Source organism: Herpailurus yagouaroundi, unplaced genomic scaffold (assembly GCF_014898765.1).
Source record: "Herpailurus yagouaroundi ecotype Mexico unplaced genomic scaffold, PumYag 185, whole genome shotgun sequence".
In the NCBI taxonomy this organism is placed as follows: Eukaryota; Metazoa; Chordata; class Mammalia; order Carnivora; family Felidae; genus Herpailurus; species Herpailurus yagouaroundi.
This window is the reverse complement of record NW_024412416.1, coordinates 20440690-20454667: the sequence shown is the minus strand read 5'-3', so window position 1 is coordinate 20454667 and position 13978 is coordinate 20440690. Positions and strand designations below refer to the sequence as shown.

The 13978-nt window shown below is 36.3% G+C and overlaps 1 protein-coding gene across 7 annotated transcripts in view; it reads right to left on the bottom strand.

Moving 5' to 3' along the window:
* TJP1 (tight junction protein 1) overlaps positions 1–13978 on the bottom strand; it is a 377020-nt gene that overhangs the window by 23811 nt on the left and 339231 nt on the right. For all 7 annotated transcript variants that reach the window (XM_040493816.1, XM_040493817.1, XM_040493818.1 and 4 more), the window contains 9 exons: positions 13193–13298; positions 10289–10439; positions 7713–7821; positions 6517–6736; positions 5888–6072; positions 5693–5788; positions 1966–2048; positions 1207–1417; positions 570–670 (listed from right to left, as the gene is read on the bottom strand). In XM_040493816.1, coding sequence (XP_040349750.1) covers positions 570–670; positions 1207–1417; positions 1966–2048; positions 5693–5788; positions 5888–6072; positions 6517–6736; positions 7713–7821; positions 10289–10439; positions 13193–13298 — 1262 coding nt within the window. The remainder of the gene's footprint in view (positions 1–569; positions 671–1206; positions 1418–1965; positions 2049–5692; positions 5789–5887; positions 6073–6516; positions 6737–7712; positions 7822–10288; positions 10440–13192; positions 13299–13978) is intronic.

The window sequence follows — 13978 nt, the reverse complement described above, 5'->3', positions numbered from 1 at the left end:
GCTAAGTGAAAAAAAAAATCCCTAGGTAAACAAAATAACACATGTTCTTTACTTAAGGCTTCTCAAAGCCTTTACCATGCTGGTGGGTCCCACTGCCCCATGTAGGGGGTGTGGTTGCAGATTTCTCATCTGTTACTTGCCTTCAGCCTTCACAGTGCCTTTTTCTTTCTGACCAAGTCCTAAATCTTGTATGCAGAGGACAACACTCTGGGCAACACTCACCTACCCACCCAACTCTCCTCATTTCCAGAGAAGGAAAGTGAAGCCAGGTTCTAAGTCATTCCTCAGACAGGAGCAGAGCCAGAACTCAAACTTACTCTTTTAGTTATCATTTAAGAACTCTCTGAGATGACACCACTGAAGTGGTAATTCAATAGGTAGGGAAATTTCAGAATCTTTTACTATCAAAAACAATTTATAAAAACTTAAAGTCTTTTACTATCAAAAACAAACTCTCCCCAAATTATTCTAATATGTTGATCTAATTAGAAACAATGGTAACTCAAAGGCTTTTCTGATTTGTTATATCATTTATTGAAAGGGCTCAAAAATAACAGGAAATTTCTTACCTTTCCTTCAGAAACCCATACCAACTGGTTTTGCTGTTGCTGAATGGCTTCTTTCAGTGCACCATACCAACCATCATTCATTGAATTTAAGTTAATTGTAGCTGAAAATAAATTAACAACATTGTTTAACGATTAGAATACCGTCAAAAGCCAGAATTCATTCAAATCTGCTTAGAGCTCAATCATCATTTCTTAAGTATTTGAAATACAATATTTGAGGACACACATCTTTGAAATTTGTTTTGGTGCTACACATTTAAAAAAAAAATTTTTTTTAACATTTATTTCTTTTTGAGAGACCGAGAGAGACAGAGGGTGAGAGGAGGAGGGGCAGAGACAGAGGGAGACACAGAATTCAAAGCAGGCTCCAGGCTCTGAGCTGTCAGCACAGAGCTCAACATGGGGCTCAAACTCATGCACGGCGAGATCATGACCTGAGCTGAAGTCTCATGCTTAACCAACTGAGCCAACAAGGCAGCCTTGTACATTTTCTTTCAATCCAACAGCAGCCGTTAATACTAACAGGAAGCTTTCCAAGGCAAAAGTTATATAGCTTTTGGCATCTAAACAACACATTTTTGTCTACATATTGTTGCCTAGACATTTTAAACTAAATGAAGGCCTTTAATATACTCACTTGTAAAAAGATGGTGATTATTTTTACGAAGTTTATGAGACCGTTCATATAATTTCCTGGCACTTTTCCGAGATTCTGGACATAACCTCATCCTCATAGTTTTCACACCTTGCTTAGAATCAGGGTTAAGGAACACTACAATTGGATACCACTGGGCATAATTCAGACGATCAACTGCATTTGGGGTTACATCTAATAAAGCATGTTTGTCCTGGAGACACAAAGCAAAAAACAAATAAGGACACAAGCCACAGTTAATTAAGAATCATCACCTTCAAAAAAAGTCACAGCCTAGATTACATTCCAATGGTAATAGACCTTTAACTGGGCTCCAAAATGTCTCCAGAGTATATGTTAGAAAAATTTGTAATAAGAACTTAGTTCAATACAAATTCTAGCCCAAATTTTTTTAAAAACTTCTTAACCAGCTCACTTTAAGACAGCCCCAATACTTACAAGTTGACAGTATTATCTATGTTCAGTAAAGTGAAAAGAGTACAAGAATTTAATGCTCCTAACATGACCCTGTCAAGTAACAACATATTCCTTATGCATATAAATATCTTTTGATGCATGTAATGCACTTTCTTTGAAAGTGGTTACTGGAATGCCTTTCAGTAGAGGTTTAATTTTTTTATAGTATATCAGTAATAATCTTAGAAAAGCTACTTTTCTACTTCCAAATTAACTAAACTTCATACCACTCAAAACACAACATTCACAGTTAATAATGAAATAGGGCAATTTTTAAGAACTTACCTGATCTATTATTTGCTTTATCGTATGAAGGCGAATAATGCCAGAGCTACGTTGGTCAGTCCCAGCATCTCGTGGTTCACTTTCTATTCATGACGTCAGGACAAAAACAAAACATCAAATTTCTATTGGTTAGACCAGAGTTTCTCAACTCAACTACTGGGTGCTAGTGACATGTTGGGCTCTGCAATAGTTAGTTATAGGGGCTGCCCTGTGCACCATGGCCAGTTCAGCAGCATTTCTGGCCTCCTCCTGCTATATGCCTCCGGTCCACACTGGGACCAATAAAAATGTATCCAGGAGTGGCCAATATCCACAATAGATCAGAACTGCCCCTGGCTGAGCACCACTGGGTTAAGATTAATGCTTCCCAACAATTCCGGGATTAGGAGAAGGTAAGTGAGGCGCTTGCCTCAGGAGCAATATTTAAGGGGTACTACAAAAACTCTGCAATCAAGTAATATTTTGCTGCAATATGTTCAAAATATCAAAACTAGTAACCCACAATAAACAGCATACCAAAATTTTAAATAGAACCAGTTAAGTGAAACATGAGTAAATATCTAAGACTGTCACTTGGTCAAGAGAAATGATCAAATATGGCAATTCTTCCCATTGAAAATATGATTTTAAAAAGCGGATTTAAAAATATTGATGAGCTTGCTTCCATTAAAGCCAGGAAAAGAAAATTATAAAATCTGTGTTTGATACAAATAAAATATTTAAACTTGAAATAATATGAGTTTTAATACACGTATTTTTCATGTTTTCCAAAATTTTTCTAACTACTTCAATGTCCTGGGGAAAAACAGCCATTGAAAAAGATGTAAAAACATGTATGTATGGACCCACTTTTTTTCTTTTGCCTTGTGCTTAAAATGGCTTGACATGGCACTACTTCCAAATGTTTTACACATTGTGACATGCAGAGAAAATGGCACTATTTGTATGGCCAACAGAGATAAACTGAGGAGGCCTCTCCTGGGTAGAGCTCCATCTAGCCAAGGGGGACTGACAAAATCAATACCTGGGCAGATCCATCAGCAACAATGCTATATAGCAGACTGGTTGGAGACTTCTGGGTTAGAGATCTTTTCTATAATAGTAGAAGGGGAACCTAGGAGCAGTTGATTTCTAACTGTGAGACAGCCTATGGTTTCATACTAGTAACCTATCTCTCTCTACTCATCTACAGTGTGTCAAGTGCAGCTTGAGATGGTTACTAACCAAATTATCTCAGAGGTCCAATTTATATGAAGTTCTTCCCTAAAAAGGTACAGCAATGTTTGTGACTCTGGTCACATGGAAAGCTTCAAAGACAAAAAGGAACTCTGGTGTTTCAGATCAGACAAAAATCAAGAGATTTGGAAGGACAAAGGTCACAATGAATGATAGGGGGAATGACTCTAGAGAATGAGACTATCATAAGGTAAAAGCTCCATGGACAAAGAGAGCAGAATTTCAAATCTGGTGAACAGAGAATTAGAGAGAGAGATCAACTGGGAGTTTTGGTTGGAGAAAAGCTACTAATTCCTTAACTCAAAAGACCTTCATTAGATTCAGAGAGGACACTAACTAAGCTATTTGAATCTCTTTTATAAGAGTCTGGCTATAGTGTAGAGTAAACCCAATTAAATCAATCAATTGCTCCCTAAGGTAGGGCTTTATAAGTCTTCACACTTTTCCTAAATTTAAAAAACCCAAGGTTTGGTTATGGGTGGGGTTACCACTAACTTTTTTTCTTTTTTTAAAAATTGTATTTATTTATTTACTTACTTATTTATTTGAGAGAGAGAGAGACAGAGAGACCGAGAGAGAGAGAGAAGCACCCGTGTGCCAGTGAGCAAGGGGCAGAGAGAATCCCACAAGGTGCAGAGAGAGGGAAAGTGCGGAGCCCAGAGTGGGGATTGAGCTCTCCAAAAGCAAGGCTTGAACTTACAAAGCAAGAGATCATGACCTGAGCTTAAGTAGGATGTTTAAACAACTAAACCACCCAGGCGCCCCACCACTAAATTCTTTATGTTAAATGTTACCTATAACAATGACCCCAAAAAACCTCTTCTGAAAAAAATCAAACTGAATGGGGAATCAGAAATAAACATTTTCTTACTTGCTCAAATTTTATTATTATGTGTCTGCAAATCTTAGTTTCATAAAATATCCTCATTCAACTTTACCAAAAACCAAGTGAAAAGCAATATAATAAGGCAATGCTCTGATCCTTTAAATTAGCACTTATGAAGTTAAAAATATTAACGCAGATCTCATATAGTAGGTAGAAACAACAAAAACAATGGCACAACCCTCTGGAAGGCAATAGGATTATAAATAGCAGTAGCCAGAAAATGTTCATATCCTATGGTTCACTCCTTCCTGTCTTTGAAAATGCTAAGAAAATTACCGTAAATATGGAAAAAGCTATATTCTTGAGTATTTAAATCCTTTGGGAAGGAAGGCAGAGCATAAACAAGCAAATAAAAATATGGACAGATTTCTGTATCCTTTATAACAGTAAAATATAACACTGAAAAAATTATGTAAACAACAGAAGGCTGTTCAACCAAATTTTGGTTGCAGAATGGATAATAAAAAAATATGGTATTATCTATTAAGAAAGAAAACAATAAATAAAACTCCACAAAAGTCTGCTTACAAAGGGTGATAGGGTGGAATAAAATATGACAGGATAAAATTTAGGATGATTATGATGTATGTCAAAACTAATTCTCTAACCTTTCCAAATAGAAAATGTTATTTTTATAATTAGGGGAAAAAAACCAGTTTCAAGTGTTTACATATAGTTTAGAGCAAGCTACAGTGGTCATAACTAAGTCTGTATATTTAAATACCACCATAGCTAAACTAATGAACTAATAAAAGAAATCTGCAAGCAAACTCTGCAAGGCATTTAAAGCACTACATCTTCAATATTTATATTTAACACTAACTTACTATAAATGCCTACAATAATAACTGATCGCTTGAATCATGCTTTCATTACCCTTTTTATATACTTGAGTGTTTCTATTAGCTCAATGACTGAAAGCACTGGATTAAAGCCAGGAAAGGTTGGGTTCAAAGTTGAGTTTTGTGACTCATCAGCTGGGTGTCATCAGGAAAGTTTGGAGTAAACAGGTTGTGATGGTCCCTACCACTCTAACGCTCAAGTTACTTGACTTCAGCATGGATAATGCTGGTAAATGGATACTGACACCCCATTGTAATATTGTCAGGATTTATTAAACAAGATTGTGTGCAATTTTCATATGAAGGCCAGGGCTTCATAAATGGTGATTCTTTTTATTATTAAAGGGAATTGGTATAACAAGAACACAATCACTCAAGTTTCCCTTCAAATTAAATACATGAGGTAAACTGCAAATTTTCACTTCCAGAAAGTTTTATTTCTATTAAGTGAATGGATCAGATACACCCTTTAGAGAAATAACTAATTAAGTAACACCCTCAACCTCATCTTCAGTCTTTTTTTTTTTTTTTTGTTTATTTATTTTTGACAGAGAGAGAGAGACAGAGCATGAGCAGGGGAGGGGCAGAGAGAGAGGGAGACAGAGAATCCGAAGCAGGCTCCAGGCTCTGAGCTGTCAGCACAGAGCCCAACGCGGGGCTCGAACTCACAGACCACGAGATCATGACCTGAGCCAAAGTTGGACGCTCAACCGACTGAGCCACCCAGGCGCCCTGATCTTAAGTCAGTCTTAAGGCTACTTACTTGCAATCTGATAAATATCTGGTTCTTCTCTTGCCAGCTTTTCTCTGGCAACATCAGCTATGGGTCCAAAGATAGTTACAGGTCTCAGAAATCCAGCTGGAGAGAAAGTCAAAGAAAAAACAACATAGTTTATACTTTTTCTTTCTTTAGCATATTGACATTAAAGGGTATTAAGGTTAGTCTACAGAAAATAACCTTCTCGAAGAACAACTCTTTCATAGGCTGGAAACTTTGTTTGAACTGGCTGAGCTGACAAATCCTCTCTACTCTTTCGAAGATTTCTCTTGGAGCTGCGAAGACCCCGGAATCTCCAAAAGTCAGCACGGTCTCCTCCTGCTGTTTTTGGAAGTGTGTATTGTACACTGGCTAACTGCTCAGCCCTGGATAAAAAAAGACAGAATAGACAGAGGACAGGTAGACAAATAAATATATTTAAAAACAAAACAAAACAAAAAGACTCATAGATAAAATGTCAAAATACTGGATAGAATTCTCTTCACATGCAGTTTAAATCTCAATGCTTATGGGGGGTGGGAGGGAGGGGAGGGTGGGTGATGGGTATTGAGGAGGGCACCTTTTGGGATGAGCACTGGGTGTTGTATGGAAACCGATTTGACAATAAATTTCATATGTTAAAAACAAAATAAAAAATAAATCTCAATGCTTAAACTAAAATAAATGAGTCTGTACAACTAAGTCAATCATAGACACAGTAAATACAATGAAAACTAACTCTTTGCATTGCCAAAATTTCCCAGTGGGATTAAAGTCTTCCATCATCATTTACTTAACTTGTTCTATGAGAAGTATCCAAATATTCATACCTGTTCTTATTGGGGATGATGCCTCGTTCTACTTCTTTATGATTTTTGCCAATTCGAATAGCAAGCCAAGAGCCTAGTTTTCCATTGTACAAGGTATCCACAACACGGAACACCTCTCCTTTGTTAAAACTAAGTCCATAGGGAGACTCCTTTTCATATTCAAAATGGGTTCTAATATAGAAAGAATCTCCTACATCTGATTCAACGATGCGACGATAAACTAAAAGGAATCAAAACAAAAACAGTATCAATAGCTAGTGAGATAAATTAATCTGAAAAGAACAGATTATGTGAAGATGCTATTGGTAATAATAATAAAAATAGCCCTCAACATATGTTGAATTCTTACTATGAGGTGCTGTATTCAGTATTCTAGCTCATGTGTATCACCATGACCTCATGAAACAGGAATGCTTAGGTTAGCATCTCCATTTTGCAGATAAGGAAAGTAATGCAGAAACTCGAGCTCTTGCCTGAGTAACGCAAGATCAAGCAACTTGTCCAAAACCACGCATGTGCTCTCTATTTAAGTCATCTAACTTAATTTTGCTGCAAATTATTACAGATATTCACATTTTCTAAATAAATGGTTCTCAAATAATGGTAACTCTGCTTCCCCCAGGGGATATTTGGCAATATCTGGAGACATTTTTGATTTGGTATGTGTGCAACTGGCATCTAGTGGATAGAAGCCAGGGACATTTCTAAACATACTACAATGAATGGGTCAGCTCCCACAAAAACAATTATTTGGCCCAAAGTGACAGCAGTGCTGAGGTGGAGAAATCCTGTTTTAAGTGAAAAGTGTATCTGCTTAATCAAAGACAATTAGCCACTGTCTTTAATTAATGCTAACAAAAATGTATTGCTTAGAAAACATCAGTAAAAACTTTGGAAGCTAACCATATGCTTCTGCATGGTTCTGATGGCTAATAAAAACCAGGATTTTTCTATGCCATGTGAAGGTCTGGACAGCATTCTATCTAAATTAGAATGCCAGAAAGGCTGGTGGTATTATCACACTTTCAAATAAGCATAATGTAACACTATGTGCCCCTAAGTGATTTAAACTCCCTCTGACATTAACAAATTCATTTATCACTCAACTGAGTGATTTATTAAAAAATGGAAATTCAAGTCCCTATTTAATTTCTCAAAATTCTACAGATTTTCTCCATTTTCAGGCAATATCTCACCATCTTTCTTCTTCTGAGCCAGTATGGTCACTTCTTCTCCTTTAGGGAGGTCGAGCAGGAAAAGAACGGCTTCTTCTCTTATGATGTTTGTGAAATCTACATTGTTTACCTGTTAAAATGTATTTCATAAATTACTCTTGGTCATATTTTAAAATTATGAAAATACTTCTCTACATAGAGAACAAGTGTTTTCAGACTTCAGCTAATTTGAAAATATCACATCTTTAAGAGGGGAAAAAATGATTTTCCTTTGGAAGAAATTAATATACTTTACTTTAAAATAAGTAGAAACCAAGTAAACTGAGTGAAGGTGTAAATTCATTTAAAGAAAAGCCACAATGCATGCTGACATTAAAGATCATCTACTGCAAAATCTAACCAATTTAGACCAAAAAAGACAACTCTCTGGCTTTAAATTTTTGTAAGTTATAATGTTGTATACCAATATACCTCAATAAAAAAAGATTTTTTAAAATTCTGTGAATGTATAATAGAATCCTACTTTTTAATAGTTTCTGAAAAAGAAATCAGAAGGAAATGAGGTAAAAAAAAAAAAATAAGTGTATACATTGTGGCATCTCTGTAAGAGTTTTTGTATGATGTAAGTCAAGGTTTGCCAAGTCAATATCTACTTATACTTGAAGCTCTTAAGAACCAAAGGACACATATCAAAATGATGTTACTAAGTGCATGCAGGATTACAGATAGATTTTCTTTTTACCTTTTGAAAATTTTCCAGATTAAAAACTATTAACATGCGCTACTTTTATGATACAAAACAAGAGCAAACTCTTAGGAAATAAATTAAAAATGATGTATGTAGGGGTGCCTGGCTGGCTCTGTTCGTAGAGCAACGTGACTCCTGATCTCAGCGTTGTAAGCTCAAGCACCATGTTGGGGACAGAGCTTACTTAAAAAATAAAATTAAGAAAGAGCTTTTAAAAAATAACATAACATAAAATAAAATAAAATGATGTATGTATGCCCTGATTATTTCAAATAGGATATGCAGTAGATAAGAGATAGGTCTGTTTAATTTCTTTAATACAGTGAACATTATTATCCACGATGTGTCTGAGCACAATGTAAATATCACCAGGAAGAATCAAAGTACACTGTGAGATGGAAACCAGTAAGTCAAAGATCATACCTTGATTTTATGCTAAGTTTGGAGGGAAAGGAAGACAGAAAGCAGAGGAGGAAAATGGCCATGGGCAGCTGGCCCAGTGTGAGGAAACTCAGGCAAGAGCTCAAAGTGAAGATTCCAAGAGTGGGCTGCTGACATGAGTCATCAAACCCAAGATGGAGACTGCGTAGTAGCAAGAGAGAAGCACAGAGCTGCTTATATTCCCCAAGTTTTAGAAGAACCATTAAAGATGGTTGGGAAAAGAATTTAAAAGATTAAAGGAGTATCAGAATGGCAATGTTATGGAATCCAAGGAAGAAAGCACTTCATGAAAGCACTTAAGATAGTCAAAACACTGCTAAGAAATAAAGGAAAATGAGAACTGAGGATGCCATTAGGTCAATGATGGCTTATGAAAATTCAGATTCAGCAGTGGTTAAGGTAGAAGCCGAACTATAAAATTTTATGACAGCAATGACTGAAAACAAAGCAGGGAAGGGACTCCACCATACTGACAAGTTCAACAGCAAAAGGAGAGAAAGACGACAGTACAGAATAAATGAAGAGGCGGGGGAGAGGGAAAGAGAAAAACATGAACAAGCAGAAAGATTCTGAGCAGGAGACTGAATCCAGCACATGGCCAGGAGGTAGCCTGAATGCAGGAAGAGAGCAGAATAGGGGTGGTGATGACAATATGAGGTGGAGAGGTGGAGCAAATAGGAATTCACATTTAATAGATATGATCTTTTTGTTAAAATGGGACATAGTTTATCTGCCATGAGGTTTGGATGTTTTAAGAAGAGACAGACATGGATGGTCCTATGTGACTAGATAGCATTGCTTATAGAAAAGACAGAAAAACAACAACAGAAGAAAAGACCACGTCTGAAGTGGGCTTTCCGACTCCTGTAACTGGTCCTGTCTCTTGCGGGCCATGAAGCTTTGGAGCCAGGGCAGCTTACACATTTGCCTGATGGAAATCCCATCTCCCTGCACGTGAGCCATCACACCGGGGTGAAGAAAGCCCCAGAGGACTGCTGCAAGGACTGATCCCATGGGAGAGAAACGACAGATGGCAAGTTGTGGCCCATGACAGTCTTGCCTGCCTGAAGGTCTAGTTGAACTTAAAATGACTACTTGGTATAGGGATCTAAGACCTTTTTTTTTTTTTTTTTTTTTTTGGTAGGTTCAATGAACGCCAGAGATTTAAATGAAACCAGAGCATCACACTGTGTAGTAACACATAACACAGCAGTCAACAAGAACGAATGCAGCAATGGGAAGGGATGAGGCCAGTAAAACCAAGACTTGACGGATTCATCTGAATGGTTGTCTGGTTCAATAGGCTGTGACAGAAGATTACAACTGAATTATAATAGGTTTGCTGTGTTTGAGGTCTTTCTCTAAAGATTAAGTACTTTCAAATCACATTTCTGATATACCAACATACCCTGAGAATTTGATCACCCTCTTCTAAGCCTTCTTTGGCTGCAGGGCTATCTTCTAGAACACCAGCTACAAATATTCCAACATCATTTCCACCAGCCAGCCGCAGACCCACACTATCTCCTTTTCTGAATTTTACCAATTTCATGCTGGGCCTGTTAAAACAAATATTTCATTTGAAATGGTTAAGAGAAGCTTGAAAAGTTATAGTAAACTGATACAATGAGAACTATATTTAGAATGAAACAAAGGACGATCATTTCTGAAATTTCCCTCATACCACTAATTTACTGAATACAATTTAGTGCTAGAATTCCAAGTCAGATTTAATGGTACTTTCTTTTATTCTCTGATTAATAAGTTTTAAAATATCTGAATTTAATATGCAATTACTGCTTTACAACTAATTTCTAAAACTAGTTTATAAAAACAATGTTTTCCCAACTCAAAGTCTTGGATATACATGGTACATTCACAATGGTAAAAACAAAAAAAAACAAAAAAAACAAAAAACTTCCATTTTTTTCCACCCCAATTCATTCATATCATCTCTATGGAATAACTGAAAAGTACTGTTTTACAAAGGTAGAAACTGAAGCACAAATTGACAAATTTTCCTAATACCAGGGAATCAAAATGAGGCTCCAAGCATTGTGATCTTTACATCCAATAGATGATGGTTTTTAAACTTTGCAGTTGGTAGACTCTGAGTTCATACAGATCACTTACTCTGCAGCCTCTCTGGATTTTTAAATAAAAATCTTATCATCAATCAGCCTTTCTGGATTAGCCCCATACTCAATCTCTGCCCTTTTCTTACGAGAGAGAGAGAATGGGAAGGAATAAATGTATGCACATTCTTTTATCATCAGTGTACCATCACCATGATATTCCTGAAACAAAGACTAAAGGATGTCTTAGAAGAATGAGTGGGCAGAAATGGATCATAATTACAAACTACCCTGTAGGGTAATTAAATACAAATTACCCAGCTAGGTTTCTAGAACTTTCTCACAATTTCTAGTCAAGAATACACACAATTCTATTACCTATTCTGACATGAAGGATAGAAAAGTCCCTTTCTTTTAATTCATTAAGTAACAATGAAAAAATTATTAGAAACTCATAGAAAGTAAAAAATACAAATCAAATCAATGAATGAATGGGTTGAGGAAAGAGAGAGGGGTCTAGTTCTTTTAATCCAACTAAAGACCACCTTAAGTTTTAGATGTTATAAGGTATTCACACTTGATCCCACTTCTTCACCTGGAACTAACATTTACTAAGATGTAAACATCAGAGCCTGTAGGTTAGATAAGGTCACTTACTCCCAGGGCTGGTGGCACCCTTGGTCCCTCCATGAAACTAGTAGCCAGTATCATCGTGGACCATGTCAATCACCTGGCATGGTGCTATCCTACTTTGCCAGGTTGAGTCCAGAGCCTGCTTAGACTCCTCTCCCAAACCAATTGTAAGGAGAGGTTTTGGAAACCCTTCCTCAAAGTCCTTGCTTGAGACTCCAGGTCCCTGGTAGTTCTTTTATCACACAGACTGACCTACAGGCCTCAAAAACTAAAAATCATTGATTTTTTTAGTCTGCATCCCTTAGCAAAATAGGCCTTTTTAAAGAACAGCTTTTTTTTTTTTTTTTTATGAGGACAGCTTTAGGCCCAGTCTCATTGTCATGTGGCCTATAGGACTGACATTTTATACTCTGTTTTATCTGCATTATATCAACTTCTTGCAACAATAACAAAAGGTAAACCCATTAACTACTTCTGCCCCAAATCCAGTCACTGGATGTGAATGAACTGTTTTCTGGCTCAACTACAAATCCTGCCTGCATCCTCAATCTTCTTTCGTATCTGTTCTTGAGGGTTCTCCTGGGAAATAGGTCTCTGGAATCACATCGTTACTTTTTCTTAAACTTTAGAGTTATAAAAGCTTCCAAGCAATTTTTAAGAAAGGAAAAAAGAAGGAAACTGTTCCTTCACAATCTGTATTTTGAATTATCAGCTATCTGATATTAGCAACATACAATTTTAATCTGTGTCAAACCCATCTATTTCAGGAGTTTTCTCTCTAGCTAGCTAGGTATTGTAGTGACAACCCAATTCCCTTTAGCAAAGAAAACAGATGAGAGCAGGGGTCTAGATCTAACCCACTTTAAAAAGTTTGTTTATTTTCAGTTATTAACATTATGCCCCTTTACCACAGAGGCAACAAAAGACTAATTTGGTGATCATGATGGTTTGCAATCTGGTTATAAAATTTATATCTCAATCCCATAAAGTATAAAACATATAGCAATAAAAGGTGTGGAATATAAAAAAACTTACTTTTGAGTTGCTAACAGGTTGAGAACAGGTTCTCAACCAAGGGTGATTTTGCCCCCAGAAACCATGTGGCAATGTCTGGAGATATTTTTGGTTGTCACAACTGGAAGGTGCCACTGGCAGCTAGTGGTCAGGGATGATGCTAAATATTCCACAATGAGAAGGACAGTCTACCACAATAAACAAGTACCCAACCCAAAATGTCAATAGTGTTAAAATGGAGAAACACTGTTTTGTTGTTGTTGTTTCTTTGTTTTTTGTTTTTTTTTAAATGCTAGGGCATTAGAAAGCTTGTGAAAATTTTTGATGTTTAAGTAGAAAACAATTTTTAACTTTTGTAATTCCCGACCTGAAAACTAGGCAGGGACAATGGTGAGAAAGTCAACATCCCAAAAGTTTCTTTTTTATTCTCTAATCTGTGTCATATAAATAATTTAAAATAAAAAACCATAGCATTAAGTGGTACACACTATTTTAAAAAGGATATGAAATATGGTCTGCGACTGAATTTTCACTTTAAATCATGCTGAATAATGGACAGAGAAGACAATACAAGTTTAAAATCACATTACCGCAGAATCCCATCTTCATGAGTTGAATTAGGCAGGACGCCATCAGATGGACTGACAGGTAAATCCACGTCTGGCTGTCCAACTTGAGCGTATACAGGCTTTGGTTCTAAAAGAAAGAAAATTTAAAAATCGTGCAAGAATCACTTTATTAAAAACTAGAATAATGTAAGCAGTCAGGAAAATATTCAAACAATAAAGAATCCACAAAATACATGTAAAAATTCATCAGCAAAATATAAGCTCAGAGAAATTGGTAAGGAACATATATACTATATATATGTTAAAGCACAGAGTACAGTTACAAATTCTGATGTCTTTACACCAAGTATGCTGTTAGGTTCTGAAAAATCCTCTGGGGGAGGAGGGGAGAGGTAGATGAGGAAAAGGAGAACAAGACAGAATCACTACATTTCTCTCAGACTGTCAAAGCAGCCATCTTTCTTCACTGTGGTAAAATTTGTTTTTAAATAACCACATTCTTTGCCACTAAACAAGCAGAGCAAAAAGATCTGAGCAAAGGAACTGAGACAGGAGAAGCAAAATCTCCCAGCCTTTCAAGAAAATGGATCTAGGAGGCTTGCAGATTCTTATATCTGATCTCATACGTTTTCACAGGGTATAACTTACAGTGCTTATGAAAACATTTTCAATTGGCAAAATAACTTAAAAAAACTTATGCCAATTTTCCTAAATGAGAAATGTTAGAGAACAACTTTACTCAATTGTGAATAGTTGTTAACTATGAATTATTTATTTTTTTCTTTTAAATTTTAGAGAGAGTAAGCA